Source organism: Notothenia rossii (genome assembly GCF_949606895.1).
Source record: "Notothenia rossii genome assembly, chromosome: 10".
NCBI lineage: Eukaryota > Metazoa > Chordata > Actinopteri > Perciformes > Nototheniidae > Notothenia > Notothenia rossii.
The window spans coordinates 796,296-816,071 of record NC_136908.1 but is presented as its reverse complement, the minus strand read 5'-3'; the positions used below and the strand labels follow the sequence as shown (position 1 = coordinate 816,071).

The following is a 19,776-nucleotide window of genomic DNA, read 5'->3' as shown; positions in this document are numbered from 1 at the left end:
CTCGTCAGCCACTAATTGAAACTGACAGGGATTCTCGTTATGACTATCATTACTGAGGCCCCGCGTCGTGTCATTATAATCCTGGACGGATACCGTTAACAATCCCACTAATTAAACACCAACCTATTGGCAGCGCTGGATAACATTTAAAAGGTTCACCAAAGTCATTCATGCTCATCAGCACCAGAACACATGTCAATACATCCAATTGTTGTCAAGGTTTTCAACTTAAAACCAAAAATATCTCATGACAAGAGTTTGGAGGATTATTACTGAGGCCCCGCGCCGTGTCATTATAATCCTGGATGATTACCGTTAACAATCCCACTAATTAAACATCAAGCCTTCATGTAAGGGACTTCATATTGAATACTGAGCGCTCACACAACACGTAGGACTGAGTGCAACCAACCGTGACACGGCAGCTCTCAGCAACAACTGCAACACAACCCCTCCCTGAGAAAGTCTGTCAACAAGCTTTACAACACACGCTCTTCAAAGGGCAATAACATGCACACACCAGTGGATATAAATAAATATATATATCCACATGCCATCATTGGACAGCGGATAGAAGAGAGAACTGGGAATGACAGGCAGCCAAGCTGCGCTGCACCAACATGAAATGCCCAGTGTGCTGAGGTGAGGGTGATATCTGCAGTTATGGCAAATGCACTATGGTCTGGCATGGGTCCAGGCTAAGGAAAGGCAACAGCACACTGAAAGTTAGGGAGTCTGGTAACAGTTCATCAATACTTGGAAAGCTAAAGGTCCAAGTAGAACATCGACCATTACATATTTACTTTTTGTCAAACTAGATAAAGGACAAGCTATTCCCTGCATTGGCAGAGCGGGCCTCCTAAGGTCTGCATGCTCCAATACAAGTTATGTATTCTTCGCTGCACGGCTGTAGTTTGCAATGATTTATTTTTAAAACAATCAGAAAATCACCTGACTTTAGAAAATCAACCGATTTAAACCAAACCATGATTCCCTAAACCTAACCACGTGGTTTTGTGCTTGAACCCTAACCAGAGTAGACTGGTGTAGCAACATAACCCGCACTACTTTAGTCAAATCTATCGTACCTCGTATCATTTGCACTTTCTTTTGTCTATGTCCTTTATGTTCATGTTGCTTTGTTGGAGGAGCTCGGGACCTGAGACTTCAATGCCATATCTATGTGTAGCTGCTGTGCACATGAAGATACAACCATTGACTCCTTGAATCCTAGTGTTGTCACATAGCAGAGATTCATTCGTTTAGGGATTTCTTAATATTATATAGGGCACCATTAAAAGATGTGGTTCTGCTGAAAGGTCTGTCGGATCAGAAATATCCTGAAGGCTAAGAAGCCTGTGTCTTACAGGTCTTCTTGTGTTCACCACTGTAGACACATGATAGGAAAGCAGGACATCACACGATCTCTGACGCACCGAACCCTAACCCTCACCGGGGCATACCAACTCAAACACTGATTTGTCAACACTTAAAATGTACCTTTACCTAATCCATCTGTCACCTGGTGCTAAACTGTTTCCTTGCTGAAGACATAAACATTACTGTACTTTATATAATTATTTTGCAGACAAGCGTTTATAGAAGGTGAAGACAACCTTACAAAAACACAGGATACCTTCCTCAGCAAACAGGAACACAATAAAAACAAATAAAATAATAAAAACGTACGATGTGTTTCTAAAGTGACTCATAAGGACGTTTCTTACCTGAGAGCCTCGACGTTCCCGCTCTTGTGAACGCAGGACACTTCCCGGGTCTGGTATCCGACCGTCAGATCCCAGAACTTCCCCCCCGGTCGGTTCTGGCGGTTTTTGGTCCTCTTCTTCTTGATGAGTTCTCTGGTCTCCGGATCCTTCGCCTTCCCCCTCTCCCTCAACCTCTCCCTCACTTTCTCCCGAATTTTCTCCTTTTTCTCTTTGTTTTTGGCCTTTTTCTGTCGTTTGGGTCGGTCCGCCTGCCGGGACGGGCGGTCCGGTTTCCTGTTCGCTCGGCCAAGTTTCCTGTTGGGTCTGGAAGGTTTGGATCCATCTTTAGACAGTTTGTCTGCATCTTTGGACCTTTTTTCTCCATCTTTGCGCGGCCTGTCCCCCTCCCTGCTGGGTTTCTCCCCCTCTTCGGTCACTTTGACTCCCTCTCTAGACGGTTTGTCCCCCTCTTTAGACGGTTTGTCCCCCTCTCTAGACGGTTTGTCCCCCTCTCTGGACGGTTTGTCCCCCTCTCTGGACGGTTTGTCGCCCCCTTTCGATGTTTTCTCACTCTCTCTGGACGGTTTGTCCCCCTCTTTAGACTGTTTGTCCCCCTCTTTAGACGGTTTGTCCCCCTCTTTAGACGGTTTGTCCCCCTCTTTGGACGGTTTCTCACTTTCCTTTCCTTCCTCTCTTGGTGGTCTATCAGCTTGTCTGGCTTGCCTGGACACCGGGATCGAGCAGAGCCCCCAGGGTCCGACTCTGAGGCTGTACAGACTCTCCTCCCCTTCACAATTCCCCGGCTGGCACGTATGAAACTCTGTCAGATTCGGGCACGCCGACCCACCAAACAGCGGTGGCGCTAAAACAAAGCGGATCCTGTTCTGTAGGCCCATCCCACAGGTTTTAGAACATTGTGTCCATGGGCTGAACTCAGACACCACGCAGTCCCGCGGACAGGGGATCAAACAGGCCTGCTCCAGACGGGGTTTTGGCTCAAAATATTCACAGATTGCATCTTCTGCTGGTTCTCCGTCTGCCTTCAGGACGCAGCCCACCTCCCGGGTCTGAATGCCCTCTTCGCCCCGAGTACAGACGACGGGTCGCTGAACTCCAGCGTTGCGCATGGACACGGGGAGGCACTGGTTCCAGGCCCCCAGCTGCCAGTCGTACAGCTCTTTATGCCAGTCGCAGACCCTGAAGCAGCTCTGTTGGTTGTCCGGTCTCTTGCTCTGGTCGCAGTTTGTGTGGAGGGTGGTCCATCCTTCGGAGTGGGCGCACCACACCGCCCGGCTCTGACTGCCGCCGGGGCCACAATCACTGCCCATACAGCGCCCCCAAGGACCTGAGGAGAGACAGAGACAAGAGAGAGGTCAAGGAACCGTTTCACAAGATGTTTGTTTACTGTGAGGCTTGGCTGGTGCACAAAGGAGAGCTTCATGGTTTGGGTCTGAGATGATGTTGTTGGACAGCCTTATCAGGTTGTTGTGATGATGATACTTTTCATTGCAAGTTAACAACAGGAAGCAGTTAACCCCTCTTCTCCTGATATTATAACACATAACATTGCATAGAGACTCAAATGAAATGCAATAAAACATAAGGATACAAGTTCAGAACACCACGAGCCCTGTGTCGTGACTTCAATAGAGAGCTCAAGGAACCGTTGCCCCAGATGAAGGAGAAACCAAACCGCGTCACTAATACATTTCATTGCAGGTAAACACCAGGAGGCTCGTATTGTATCATCTCGGACTGTATCGTCTGGTCTCGTATTGGTTCGTGTCTTATCGTCTCATATTGATTTATGTCGTCTCCTATCCTTTTGTAAGTACTCAGCTCTTTTTTAACAACACTTACTACCACGCGTACAGTGGGTTGTTATGATGATGATACATTTCAGTGCAAGTGAACAGGAGGCAGGAAACCCCTCTTCTCTTGACATAATAACACAAAACTCTGCATAGAGACTTAAATGAAATGCAATCAACCGAAAGGATACAAGTTCAGAACACCACGAGCCCTGTGTCGTGTCTTCAAATAGGCCGAACCCGTTTTAAGTGATGCGAACAGGAATAGGAAGAGTTTTGCTTTTCTTTCATTAGATTTAAATGTTCAGGGTGCTTTCGAACAGGTGGGGCTTCTTCTCTTGATACTATGGACGTGTCTACAAGAAATGGAGGTTGTGCATCAGCTGTATAAACACTATTTTCCAAGTAAAAGTCCTGCATTCAAATTGTTGTTTGAGTAAATTAAATGAAGTAAAATGTTCTGAAACTTCTAGAAGCCCCAACAAACCAAGATGTAGCCTCCTACAGGAATAGGGTATTATTTATAGTTGTGAAGAGCTTTTGAAGACACACTCCTGCCTCGCCACACGCTGTTAGTGCTTCCCAGTGCAATATGGTGATTGCACTTCCTCAGGATTTATGAGAATCCAATTATAGTCCTAAGTAAACATCGACCTTAGAACAGAACCTGTGTAAGCAGCGCAGCAATCAATAGCACATAAAAATGAACTGATATGAGGAACGGTGCAGCCCTCCTCATCATTAGCCCGTCTGCCGGTTCAATGCTGGGAACCTCTGCAACACACCACTCACACTAATGAGGCCATCACACAATACATATTATAGAAGCAACACAGGCTATGTTAAGACCTTTAAAAGGACTGTTCGATCATCAAGGAAACAGAGCTGTTATATCAAGGTCATGAAATAACAATCACACACAAGGAGCTGTTTGAACCCCTTTTACTTTCCATTGCACGAAGACTAACCAAAACATGAACAACAAACTAACTTCAAGAAGAAAACCAGGTCAAAAGATGCCCCAGAACATGTTGCAAAAACAGAACAATGAGGATTTCAATATTGCAAATATAAACATGTTGTTGTTATTGTTTTGTGCAGTAGAAAGCAGCAAATAAAACACAAATCTCCTATTTTCTATCTTTTTGTTTCTCACTATTTTGATCTGCAGCCCTAGCCCTACTCTAATAAGTCCTTGTATGTTTTGTGGATAGTGGATACGCATGGTAACCGATTGGCGCATCAACACATCCAGGGATTCAACTTAAGACCAAGAATATCTCATCACAAGAGTTTCATGGCTAGAGAAGTCACCATTTTAAAGAAAGAGTCAGGGGTTTTCAAGCCATAAGATCTCGCCCATCCTGATTTTGAATGTCTGTCCAAATCTTTATGGTAGATATTAAACGAGCGCATTGAAAGTGAGGAAACAACCAAGCCTGTAAATCCCTGCTCAAGAGGCTTCAAGGTGCAGTTTCAATCAAACCGTGATCGCAATGCAGTTGATCTTTAGATAAGTGATTCAGCAGACTGTGAGGAGCCATGAGAAAGAGCCACAGCTGTAACTGTCCCTCTACGATACACTACGAAACCAGAGGGGACAGTGACTCATGTGCTCACAGTATAAAACCAGAGGGTACAGTGACTCATGTGCTCACACTATAAAACCAGAGGGGACAGTGACTCATGTGCTCACAGTATAAAACCAGAGGGGACAGTGACTCATGTGCTCACACTATAAAACCAGAGGGTACAGTGACTCATGTGCTCACAGTATAAAACCAGAGGGTACAGTGACTCATGTGCTCACACTATAAAACCAGAGGGGACAGTGACTCATGTGCTCACAGTATAAAACCAGAGGGGACAGTGACTCATGTGCTCACAGTATAAAACCAGAGGGTACAGTGACTCATGTGCTCACACTATAAAACCAGAGGGGACAGTGACTCATGTGCTCACAGTATAAAACCAGAGGGGACAGTGACTCATGTGCTCACAGTATAAAACCAGAGGGTACAGTGACTCATGTGCTCACACTATAAAACCAGAGGGCACAGTGACTCATGTGCTCACAGTATAAAACCAGAGGGTACAGTGACTCATGTGCTCACACTATAAAACCAGAGGGGACAGTGACTCATGTGCTCACAGTATAAAACCAGAGGGTACAGTGACTCATGTGCTCACAGTATAAAACCAGAGGGTACAGTGACTCATGTGCTCACAGTATAAAACCAGAGGGTACAGTGACTCATGTGCTCACAGTATAAAACCAGAGGGGACAGTGACTCATGTGCTCACAGTATAAAACCAGAGGGTACAGTGACTCATGTGCTCACAGTATAAAACCAGAGGGGACAGTGACTCATGTGCTCACAGTATAAAACCAGAGGGGACAGTGACTCATGTGCTCACAGTATAAAACCAGAGGGGACAGTGACTCATGTGCTCACAGTATAAAACCAGAGGGGACAGTGACTCATGTGCTCACAGTATAAAACCAGAGGGTACAGTGACTCATGTGCTCACAGTATAAAACCAGAGGGGACAGTGACTCATGTGCTCACAGTATAAAACCAGAGGGGACAGTGACTCATGTGCTCACAGTATAAAACCAGAGGGTACAGTGACTCATGTGCTCACAGTATAAAACCAGAGGAGACAGTGACTCATGTGCTCACAGTATAAAACCAGAGGGTACAGTGACTCATGTGCTCACACTATAAAACCAGAGGGGACAGTGACTCATGTGCTCACACTATAAAACCAGAGGGGACAGTGACTCATGTGCTCACAGTATAAAACCAGAGGAGACAGTGACTCATGTGCTCACACTATAAAACCAGAGGGGACAGTGACTCATGTGCTCACAGTATAAAACCAGAGGGGACAGTGACTCATGTGCTCACAGTATAAAACCAGAGGCTGTATTAAACAGTGCTTTACGGTTTCACTCAATAAAGCCGAGATACAGCAATGAAAATGTCAGCGGAGGAAGCAGCAGCTGAATTAGCTTACAGCTGCAGGCGGGGGACTCGGATCAATACGGATCAATACTGGGAGCAAAAAACTGCCCCCGACACCAGAGACAGCTGAGAGCATCCTCTGCAGCTGGGAACAAGCCATGGAACAAACTGGGAATGAGAGATTTCTGAGGTTCAGTCGATGAAGCCGTGGAGGAAGAGGTGATGTCCGAGGGTGTGTCGGTGCAAACTGTTTACATGTTAATGTATTTTTTCATTTACTAGCCAGAGTAATACATTTACTCCTGGGGACAATAAAGAGTATCGTCCCGTACCATATTGTGTCGTATTGTTTTTTATCGTTTGGCTCGTCTAGTATCATAATGTCTAGTGTCGTCTAATCTCGTAACGCCTTGACTCGTCTCGTATCGTTTTTTGTGGTTTTGTCTCGGTTTGTGTCGTGATATCGTCTCATCACGTGTTGTCCCGTATCGGGTCGTATAAGTACTCATCAGGCCTTTAACTGAACAAAGAGGCTATGGCAGTACACTCTGGGCATGGTCCAGGTGTTCAGTAACTCCTGCTCTCGCCTCTCAGTGACACGGTTTCTGATGAAGCTAATGGTTGTACCGAGCTGGCCTACATCGCCCGCCCCCCGCTGAGAGGGGAGGGGGGGGCGGGGGCACCATGCCAACGAGGCCGAAACTCCAGGAGGTATCCACCAATAACACACACCCCCCCTACACACACATCAGAAACACCACCCTCACACACACACACACACACACACACACACACACACACACACACACACACACACACACACACACACACACACACACACACACACACACACACACACACACAAACCCTCACACACACACACACACACACACACACACACACACACACACACACACACACACACACACACACACACACACACACACACACACACACACACACACACACACACACACACACACACACACACACACACACACACACACACACACACACACACACACACACAGACAGACAGACAGACAGACAGACAGACAGACAGACAGACAGACAGACACACAGACAGACAGACAGACACACAGACAGACAGACACACACACACACACTGACCACATGGGACCGTTTTACACACTCACTGACAATAAAGAGGAAATGGGTGGGGCCACAGAGAGGTAATTGAGAGTGTTTTTGGTTGTTATCCTGAAACAGGGTCTGTGGGAATAAAGAGATTTCCATGGAGGACTGTTGAGATGTTCATTGTGCTCGATGTGCAGTTCAGGATGTGCAGGTACCACATTTACAAATGATAGATCATCAATTCCTGCAGGAGTCTTTTTGCTTTTGGTATATTCTAAAATACACATTTGAGTGATTTATTTGCTCCACTTAAATCCTGTTACTCTTACAATTATGAAATGATTTTCCCCGGAAGAATAATACTGTTTGGAGTTGTTTGTTTTTAACTCCTTCCTGTTTCATGAGAGGCAGAACATATCCCTTTAGTGGTTCTTATTATCTCATGATCGTGTGCTCTTGTTCAATGTTGAGGTTATCTTCAGCTGACAATCAACTTAATGCATTAATGGTACAGTTTAAAAAGTGGTTATTGATTTTAGACAGGATTAGACAAAAGCAGCTTTTCCTATCCGCCCACCGACCATCGATTCATTTCTCTGGCTGAGATGTGGGCTAACAGATGTAATCAGCAGTTGGCAGTCGCCTCCAAAGGGCTGCAGGTTGTCCGTAAAGTAAATACAACTTAAAATACAGATCCCACAAATCAACTGTCTTCCTTCACGGTTTAATTGGATATGATTTACTGATCCTGATCAATAGAGAGGAAACAGGTTGATCTTTGAAGGAAGTGACACGTCTTTATAGCTGCAGCACTTTAATAACCACAGATAAATCCACTTAATATGTGTGTGCCGCGGGGGAGGACGTCTCCTCTTGATGTTCCTCTGCAGGGTTATCTCGCCTGTCGCCTGCCAGCGCCGGGACATGGACATCTGTGTGAAATGATTTCACTCCCCAATAATGGGATTGCTCTTTTTTTTGCCCCCCCCCCCGGGCCCGGCGTCCCCCAGAGCTCCCACCTGGGCCCCTCACTTTTCCCATAGTGCCAAACAGAAGATTGGCACTGGCATTTGACTGGATAATGGAAAGCAGTGTGAGGCTTTGGGATGGAAGCAGAGACACATGAGAGCAGCAGCAGGCAGGCAATCTGTATTCATGTGTTGAACACATGTCTAAGATAAAAGACGTGGAAAGGTCATTTACCGTTTACTACTGGATGCACTCACACAGGGCTGATATTACCATAACAGAGGAATAAAGGGTTGCTACTCCCGCTGTAAAGCCATAATAACACTGAGAGCTCCGTGGAGATAAAACCATGATGGAATCCTCTCTTCTATGTGTGGTGATGTCCTGGTGGCACAGACCCTCCTGCCGAACTGGAAATTGGTTTTAGTTTTACAAACAGTGCTTCTAGAGAACAGTCGTTCACCCACTGACCTGATTTATGATCAGGACCGAAAACAAATCATGAGGTACCTTAAGGGCTGGCCAATGCAAGATATTACATCAATGCAAGATATCTATTTAGATTTACGTCAAGCAAACAATGTGGGCTTGTTCTCCAAATAACGGTTTTCATCCAAAAAATAAAAAAGAGTTCATATTTGACCTTCAAAACCAGCGATGCACCATTTGGGAAAACCATGGCCGATAGAATAGACCTGTTGAGTCTCATGTGGAGCATACGCGTTGTTCACCCGTGTTCTTCTTCTCTACTAATAACTAAAGCCACATTCAGAAAGCCTCAAACTGATGCAGCACAGCAGATAACATATGGAGTAACATACGAGGTAAAGAGACCCTCTTGTGCTAATTCCTGTTAAGTTCGACTACCTTGTTAAAGAGGTCATATTAAAGAACATATCATATAGATGTGTTCTTCGTTGTCCTTCTCGTACACATCACTGCACAATGTATAACCAACTGAAATGGCCTCCATTAAATGTAAGAAGACACGCATTGGCTCCAGCTGATATTTAAATGCATTTATCTTAAATATCCCCCTTAGTTAAAGCCGTATTTTTACTCACCAAATCATCAAGTTAGACACTCTGTCCAGATGCATTCCTCTGTTCCCTCTCTCGTCAGCAGAGCGTTCATGTTCAAAGCCCCGACAGACTGGAATACTTGACCTGCTGCTATTAGATCTCTGTCATCATTGGGTATGTTTCAACATTATCATCTCACTTTCAACTGCTCTGCACTTGGTATTGATGAAACTGGTCTGCTCCACTGTCTCTCACATTGTAATGATTGTAATGGTGGTAATGGTTGTAATGGTTGTAATGGTTGTAAGGGTTTAATGGTTGTAATGGTTGTAAGGGTTGTAATGGTTGTAAGGGTTTAATGGTTGTAATGGTTGTAATGGTGGTAATGGTGGTAATGGTTGTAATGGTTGTAATGGTTGTAATGGTTTTAATGGTTGTAATGGTTGTAATGGTTTTAATGGTTGTAATGGTTGTAATGGTTGTAATGGCTGTAATGGTTGTAATGGCTGTAATGGTTGTAATGGTCGTAAGGGTCGTAAGGGTCGTAATGGTCGTAATGGTCGTAATGGCCGTAATGGTCGTAATGGTCGTAATGGTCGTAATGGCCGTAATGGTCGTAATGGTCGTAATGGTCGTAATGGTCGTAAGGGTCGTAATGGCGTAATGGTTGTAATGGTCGTAATGGTCGTAATGGTCGTAATGGTCGTAATGGTCGTAATGGTCGTAATGGTCGTAATGGTCGTAATGGCCGTAATGGTCGTAATGGTCGTAAGGGTCGTAATGGCGTAATGGTTGTAATGGTCGTAATGGTCGTAATGGTCGTAATGGTCGTAATGGTCGTAATGGTCGTAATGGTTTTAATGGTTGTAATGGTTGTAATGGCAGTAATGGTCGTAATGGTCGTAATGGTCGTAATGGTCGTAATGGTTGTAATGGTTGTAATGGTTGTAATGGTTGTAATGGTTTTAATGGTTGTAATGGTCGTAATGGCAGTAATGGTCGTAATGGTCGTAATGGTCGTAATGGTCGTAATGGTCGTAATGGTCTTAATGGTTTTAATGGTTGTAATGGTTGTAATGGTTGTAATGGTTGTAATGGTTTTAAAGGTTTTAATGGTTGTAATGGTCGTAATGGCAGTAATGGTTGTAATGGTTGTAATGGTTTTAATGGTTTTAATGGTTGTAATGGTTGTAATGGCAGTAATGGTTGTAATGGTCGTAATGGTCGTAATGGTCGTAATGGTTGTAATGGTCGTAATGGTCGTAATGGTCGTAATGGTCGTAATGGTTTTAATGGTTTTAATGGTTGTAATGGTTGTAATGGTTGTAATGGTTTTAATGGTTGTAATGGTTGTAATGGCTGTAATGGCTGTAATGGTTGTAATGGTCGTAAGGGTCGTAAGGGTCGTAATGGTCGTAATGGTCGTAATGGCCGTAATGGTCGTAATGGTCGTAATGGTCGTAATGGCCGTAATGGTCGTAATGGTCGTAATGGTCGTAATGGTCGTAAGGGTCGTAATGGCGTAATGGTTGTAATGGTCGTAATGGTCGTAATGGTCGTAATGGTCGTAATGGTCGTAATGGTCGTAATGGTCGTAATGGTCGTAATGGCCGTAATGGTCGTAATGGTCGTAAGGGTCGTAATGGCGTAATGGTTGTAATGGTCGTAATGGTCGTAATGGTCGTAATGGTCGTAATGGTCGTAATGGTCGTAATGGTTTTAATGGTTGTAATGGTTGTAATGGCAGTAATGGTCGTAATGGTCGTAATGGTCGTAATGGTCGTAATGGTTGTAATGGTTGTAATGGTTGTAATGGTTGTAATGGTTTTAATGGTTGTAATGGTCGTAATGGCAGTAATGGTCGTAATGGTCGTAATGGTCGTAATGGTCGTAATGGTCGTAATGGTCTTAATGGTTTTAATGGTTGTAATGGTTGTAATGGTTGTAATGGTTGTAATGGTTTTAAAGGTTTTAATGGTTGTAATGGTCGTAATGGCAGTAATGGTTGTAATGGTTGTAATGGTTTTAATGGTTTTAATGGTTGTAATGGTTGTAATGGCAGTAATGGTTGTAATGGTCGTAATGGTCGTAATGGTCGTAATGGTTGTAATGGTCGTAATGGTCGTAATGGTCGTAATGGTCGTAATGGTTTTAATGGTTTTAATGGTTGTAATGGTTGTAATGGTTGTAATGGTTGTAATGGTTGTAATGGTTGTAATGGCAGTAATGGTTGTAATGGTTGTAATGGTTGTAATGGCAGTAATGGTTTTAATGGTTGTAATGGTTGTAATGGTTGTAATGGCAGTAATGGTTGTAATGGTTGTAATGGTTTTAATGGTTTTAATGGTTGTAATGGTTGTAATGGTCGTAATGGTTGTAATGGTCGTAATGGTCGTAATGGTCGTAATGGTCTTAATGGTTGTAATGGTTGTAATGGTTGTAATGGTTTTAATGGTTTTAATGGTTGTAATGGTTGTAATGGTTGTAATGGTTTTAATGGTTTTAATGGTTTTAATGGTTGTAATGGTTGTAATGGCAGTAATGGTTGTAATGGTTGTAATGGTTGTAATGGTTTTAATGGTTGTAATGGTTGTAATGGCAGTAATGGTTGTAATGGTTGTAATGGTTTTAATGGTTGTAATGGTCGTAATGGTCGTAATGGTCGTAATGGTCGTAATGGTTTTAATGGTTGTAATGGTTGTAATGGTTGTAATGGTCGTAATGGTCGTAATGGTCGTAATGGTTGTAATGGTTGTAATGGTTTTAATGGTTGTAATGGTTGTAATGGCAGTAATGGTTGTAATGGTTGTAATGGTTGTAATGGTTTTAATGGTTTTAATGGTTGTAATGGTTGTAATGGCAGTAATGGTTGTACTGGTTGTAATGGTCGTAATGGTTGTAATGGTTTTAATGGTTGTAATGGTTGTAATGGTTGTAATGGTTTTAATGGTTGTAATGGTTGTAATGGCAGTAATGGTTGTAATGGTTGTAATGGTTGTAATGGTTTTAATGGTTTTAATGGTTGTAATGGTTGTAATGGTTGTAATGGTTGTATGTATAACTTGAATGTTACTTAACAGACTGTACGTGGTGTTTCTTGTTTTGCTTTTTGTCTTTTTGTTCCTGTATGTCTGAAAGTTGTTGCTCTTGTCGGGACCCCCTTGAAAACAAGATGGTGCATCTCAAGGGGTTTATCCCAATAAGTAAAATATCTATATATTTATGAGCGAAAAGGAAACATGTTCAACTTTTGTTCAACCCTGATCAGGATGGCAGTGCATGATTCTGCTGTTCATTAGAACAGAAGAGAAGTGTGTCAAGATCAAAACCTTACAGACCAAGTGAGAGCTGAATCCTCTTTGAGGTGTGTCCACATGAGTGTAAACATGGCTTCCCAGTGTTTGATAGCATCAGGTTTCCCTCGCTGTCTGTTTCAGGGTGAGCGCCTTCAGGTGTGTTTCCACTCTGGCTGAGAGCTTTTACTCTTTGATCAGCAGCAACACGATCAAAAGCAGAGCTGTGCAGAAAGGACAGAGATCTGTCCTGCACCAGAGACCCCCTGCTGGTTCTGTTGCATGAAGACACTTCTTCTACAGCTTCAATACACAATAGGGACAACTACAAATGATTGGAGCTACTATTGGACCTTTCATTTGGGCAATAATATACTCCATTGAATCCACTATTAGATAATACATTTTGACAATGATAAACCATTGGACCTACTTTTGGAGCATATATTTAGGCAATATACACACAATTGGATTTACCCTTGGATAATATATTTTGAGAATAATATTCACCATTGTATCTACTTTTGGACCATTTCATTGTTTAATAAAATATATCATTGGATATAGACTATGAAATACAGCCTTGTATCTACCATTGGGTAATTTATTCTTAGAATAATATACAAAATACAATTGGATCTGCTATTGGACCATATATTTGGTCAGTGCAAAGGGAAACCTCCAGCAGTGTTTGGTGTTCCCGTGGTGATGGATGATCTCAGAGCAGCGGGGACATTTGGAAGAACCATCATGGCTTCAACAGCGCAATATGAGCAGATTTGGCCAATTTGTGTTCTCCCGGCCTCACATGGTGGAGGCTTTAGGAAGCATTACAGTGAATCCACAAAGCTGCGCACACTAATCCAGAGACAATACATGGTGTTTACACAGGGTTCAGTTTGTAGCCCACGAGCATGCTGGGAATAATGACTGAGGCGTACCAGATAAAGGTATGTAGAGGCAGCAGAGGCTCCAACAGACCGGCGTTCATGCATCTTTCATCAGGCCCGCGAGGAGAGGCATTACACGGCTCATTTAGGGCGTCGTGCTTCTACATGGAAACAGATTCTCTGCTGTGGGTAATGTAACAGACCTGAAGCTGAACGGCAACAGATGCTGCCGACTATTCAGATTGTGTTTGTTTACACAGGTCAGAATTTAAAGAAGGACATTTCCATGACAAGCAGATGTGTTTGATCATATTTGTACAAGTATTATGGACGCATCCGTATGGTTGAATCAGTTTGGGACTGCAGGAGCTCATGGGAGATGTGTTTCTCATGTGTGCATAAATAAAGCAGAAACAAACTCCATCAGGTCTCAGTTGCTGGTATCAGATTTTGTCAGATGCAAACAAAAAGACGATGTATTTAGTTTTATGTTGAACTTCAGTCAGCATGCTCTCTAAACATTGCCATGGGACTTTGTTCAAACTATCAATCAAAGTGTTGGTAAAAAGGTGTTTCCAATATCTTCATGTCTTTCTCTTCGCCCTACAACAGCACTGTAAAAACTAAAGGGATGGGACACTAGATTTTTGACTTTGATGCAGACTAAACCTCTTACATGTTAACTGCCAACAGTTGAGCCAGCTAATTATAATTTGTTAAGATAACTTTTTAAGGGCTATAAGAAACTTTTTTATAAAAATGCTTTTGGCAGATATCTCAGGATTTCATTCATTTTCTGTGAAAAACCGCCCCTCCCTTTCCCCTGGACTCCATACGATAAGGATAAGAGGTACTGTAATCTTAAAGAACAACAAAACAAAACAAGGCATCCTCTCACCCTGAGCCAAACAGAGCCTTTCCAGGATGTGTGAAAAGGAAAACTCTGGATCCTTTCCAAACCTCATCCACGAGGCAGTATCTGGACCATTGAGCTCTTCTATTAATGGTCAGCTCCCTGGTTAAAGGCTACAGAGGGTTGGTGAATGCTTGCAAACAATGAAATGCCGAGTGGTTGAGGTTAGATAAATCCGGCAGTGATCAGTTTGTGTAAAAGCACCCGATCCCATCCTCTGCAGGACGCCTCCACATCAACACAGAAACTGACCCTGCTGTGAAGCTCCAGCCGAACACAATCGCTCCCTGGTTCTGTCCCTAATCAAAGCAACCCCCCCCCCCCCATCTAAACCCGTATCCCTTCCCCTTAAAAACTGTCATCCCCAGATGTGAAGAATTCCTCTTTTGTTCTTCAGTGAGACGAGCCTGAACACAGGCAGCGACAGAAACGCTGAGGAAACTAAATCTCCAATTAGTGACACAACTAAATCAACCAGAAGGTCCCTTTCCTTCTGTTGCTGAAAAAGATGTCATGACACATCCTACGAAAGAGTGGAATATTAATGTCTGCACGCTGTAGGGATCTAGCTGATGATAGAGACGTCATTAAGCTTTGGATATCCATCGGATCTACTAATGGACAATATATTTGGATAATTAAATAAGTGATTGGAGCTACTATTGGACCGTTCATTCGGGCAATAATATACTCCATTGAATCTACATTTTGGCAATGAACTATACCATTGGACCTACTTCTGGAGCATATATTTGGAACAATAACAGACACCATTGGACCTAGTATTAGAACATATATTTGGGCAATAGCATATCCAATTGGATCTGCTATAGGACCATATATTCGGTCAGTGCAAAGGGAAACCGACAGCAGTGTTTGGTGTTCCCGTGGTGATGGGTGATCTCAGAGCAGCGGGGACATTTTGAAGAACCATCATGCTTCAAGTGGTTTCCGACCTTATCAAATCACCTGAGGCTCCGATGAGCTGAGGCTGATCTGAAAAGGCTTTTCAGTGAGAAATGGATGCCCCAAGGGAGGAAGAGGAGGAGGAAGAGGAGGAGGAGGTGGAAAGGGAAAGGACGAATGGCGAAGAGAGGAGATAGCACGGTGACTCTTTGGAGAAATCTGCCCTTTAGATGAAAAGGCATTCGTCAGCCAGGAACGAGAGAGGAGCGGCTACCATGATTGGATCTGGCTGAAAACCATGGGGGACACCTCCCTGAGGATGGAGCTGGCAGAGGAAACACCAGTGAAGAAGGAGAAGGGAGTCGGAGGGGGAGACGATCGGTGCTGTAGCCCGGACTGGCACTAATCCACTTTCCTGATCTGATTATAAACTCTGCTTGGCATCATGGGAAATGCCAACAGTGGCTTCGCTCTACCTGCTCGTTCCCACCCGTCGTACATAATCACACGAATCACAACGTGCACTTCCCACAATACAGTGCCACAGTTCAGCCCAGTTTCAAACGGAGAGCCCTGGCGAGGGGGGGGGATTAAAGCTCCGCTCGGCACCAGTTAACATTAATTTGATTTGATAACTCCCGATTACATGTTTTCTTTGTACAATCTGCACATGTCAAACAAAGTTAAGCAAAAAGAGACCCGGGGACCTTTAGTGTTTAGCTGTGATTATGACTCACCACAGAAAGGACACACTGCTTATGTTCGGGGCGCTGAACATCGACATTGGACAGGATTGGTTTAGTGTTATCTGAAACTGGTCCTAAGGGAACTTGGCTGCAATCCTCTGGCACAGAAACCCTGTTTTAACAGCAGTGCATTGATATGTTACTGATGAGCATCACTAACTGGTCCATTACGATCAAGATTGGATCAAAGTAAGGCATGAGTATTTATTTTGAGCCATTTATGTGAACAGTACAATAAACTGTCCACCAGTAGAAATATCTAGCTGCTTCTTATAGTACATTCACTTGTGTCTTTATGTTGTATTGAGTGATGTTCAGTGAACTAGTGACAACAGAACATTAAGACCCAACTGAAACAGATTCAGAGTCAATGAGTAAAGGATGTGAGGTTAAGCAAACACCTGAACATAAGCTCCTGCTATCAGCCTCTTTGGTGAGATGTCCACAAGTGTCATTGAAAACCATCATAGCTGAGCAAAAGGAAAGGTCTGCAATGTGAAGAAACTCCGACTGAATATCCAGAGATGTTTTTGCTGGAAACGTTTCATGAACTTGAGATGTGCTAATGAAGGAGAAAATGATCCTCCTTACATCTTGTTTTACTCTGCAGAAACTATTCATGAGTTCAGCAAATATCAATCACTGGAGGCCAACAAACTATTTCCTGAAAGCTGTGTTGTGAAAGTGTTTGAGCTTCTTGCAGCGTTTGGTTTCTGCTTTTAGGAAACGCTCCGCATGTTTCCTGAAGTTACTGAATGTTCTCTAAACGCTGCGTGTGTTGTCCGTAAAGGGTCTCTGCATGTATCTGTAATGTTTGCAATCAGCGTGCTAATGAGCTTATCTGAGCCTCTTCTTGAGAGCAACGCCATAATTGAATAAAAGTCGGGGAAGCTCAAATCAAATCAGAGTATTTGAATGTGGGAGGATGCATCACGTGATAAGCGCCATGAGTACTGGACAGGTTATTGAAACATTAATATCAGGGTTCAGTTAATGAAGGTCCATCCCTCTCTCCTTTGAACGTAATAAAAGCTTAATAAAAGGCTCCTATCGATCACATAATGGGCTTCTTATGAGATTATTAAATCCACTGCTTCATGTGGAGACAGGAGATGTTAAGGCTGAGAGAGAGGGTGCAGGGTGGAGGCAGACTGCAGGGGAACAAAGGGAGGGGGGGTGCTTGAATGTCACTGGGAGTGAGGTGAGAGGAGACAAAGAGACGAGGGCGGATGGCTCACAGAAACATAACAACAGGAAACCTTTATCCAATCAGAGCGGAGCTACTATTGGACAGTACATTTGGACAATAAAATGTACAATCCAATCTGCTATTGCACAATACACAGCTTATTGCAAATGAAAACACCATTGGATCTGCCATTAGTCGGTTCTTTTGGACAATAAACTACACCATTACTAGTGGTGCACGATAATTATCGGTCCGATATTAGGAATTATGACGTCATCCCGATAAACCCGATAAAAGTATTAATAGCCCCGATAATATACAATATATTTTTGGGGTAAAAAAAAGAAAAAAATACTGCGGTGTGGGTGGGTTGGGATGAGGGGCGCTTGTTTTTCACTCGGCTCCTCCCGTTTTGCCAGTACTGTGGTATTAGTGGTTTAGGAAGAGGGGAGATTTTCACAAATCCAGCGCTCCCTAACTCAGGCCTGGCTGTGACGTAAATGGTGTGCGGCCGTGAAGCCAGGACAGCAAACAAACATGTTGTCGGTAGTATGGGACTATTTCAAAGTTTCAGAGTTAGATAGTTTGCTTGTATTAACAAACGCAATGCAGAAGTTCCACGAGGAGGGAAAAAGGCAACGAGCTATAATACTTCCAACCTGATGAGTCACCTGAAACATCGCCATCGCTACGATGGTGTGTTAAAAGCGTACGAACACGCCTGCGCTGCTAAACTAGCGGCGAATCCAAACCAGCTGCAAAGGCACCGGGGCTTTTACCTATCGACGAGGCTTTGGAAAAAGGCAAGAAGTTTGCCAGAGACGACCCCAGGGCTAAAACGATCTCTAACTTCATCATAGAAATGATTTCGCCAATTGTTCATTCATTGTTTTTAACCGATAATAATATAATATGTATTATTATATTATTATCGGTATCAGTGTCGGTCTTGAGAAGCAGGAAGTTATCGGTATCGGTATCGGTTTCAAAAAACCAATATTGTGCATCCCTAACCATTACATTTACTATTCACAATGTAATGGGACAACACATATTCCATTGAATCTACTATGAGACAATACATTTTGAGAACTACACCAGTGGATATACTTTTGGACAGTATATTTGGACTACTATTGCACAATATACAGCATATCGCAAATATAATTGGACAGTCAAATACACCGTTGAATTTACTAAAAGTCAATAGATTTGGACAATACCATAAAACCCAATCTACTATTGCACATTACACAGTATATCGCAAATGAAGACACCATTGGACCTACTATTGCACAAAATAATTGGACACTTAAATATTCCATTGAATCTACTATAAGACAATACATTTTGACAATGAACCATGGGATGTACTTCTTTATCCGTCACAACGCCAAAGATCATTTCTGAAAGATGTACACATTTGATGTTTTCATGCTTTGTGGTGTTAGCCATTCTCGTGGTATTGTCTAAATGACAGGGGCATCAGATATATCCCAGGTTGATCAGATCCACCAAGACAACGTAACACACTTCAAATCAGATCCACTAATCTGTTGTCGACATGAGCCCCCGGTTGTCCTCTAAAAGGCGGCTGAACATGTGTCTGGATTATATCCCGAGGGAGAGTTGATAAAGAGGAAATTCAAGTAAGAAACAAAAACAGATTCAAGCGACGACAGGACAGATGTTTGGACAGTAAAGGATCAGCAGCAGATTAAGAATAAGCGTCTCGAACTGGGATGTGAATAAGGATAACTCTAAAATGGAGATTAAGTGAATAAGAGGAAGCTTCATATCTGCAGAAGGCGGGGGGGTTTCCGCTCAAAGTGAACGTCCTTTACTGATAAAAAATACAATAAGACTGTAATCAACAGTGCTGTCATGTAAAGTACGTTAAAGTTACAGAAGCCAGGATGTAGGCGGTGACTGCTCTGATCATTTGAACAATTAGAAAACATTCTGGCTCTAAAACAAATATGTAGATTCAGCCGAACCTTTTAAAGAACTCTGTATACCATCAACAATACAACCAAACTAATAAGGCCAAAAAGGCTTCAAAATGGCCTCAATTAGATTCACCAAAGAAGATATTTCGGGCAAATTGACACAAGTTGCCGATACTAATGAGAAATTCTTGATGTCTTTTCTAAAAACAAATAATATAGCTATTCTGATGTGAGAAGGCTAAAGACAAAATCCATTTGAGAATCGTAATCACCGCTCCCAAAGATCAGACTAAAAATACATTTATTTTTTAAGAT

General features: G+C 43.1%; 1 protein-coding gene across 1 annotated transcript in view; it reads right to left on the bottom strand.

Moving 5' to 3' along the window:
- The window catches only part of thsd7aa (thrombospondin, type I, domain containing 7Aa), a 153,982-nt gene that overhangs the window by 83,270 nt on the left and 50,936 nt on the right, over positions 1–19,776 (bottom strand). The window contains exon 2 of the mRNA XM_079654623.1: positions 1,728–3,051. Within this exon, the coding sequence (XP_079510749.1) occupies positions 1,728–3,051 (1,324 nt within the window). The remainder of the gene's footprint in view (positions 1–1,727; positions 3,052–19,776) is intronic.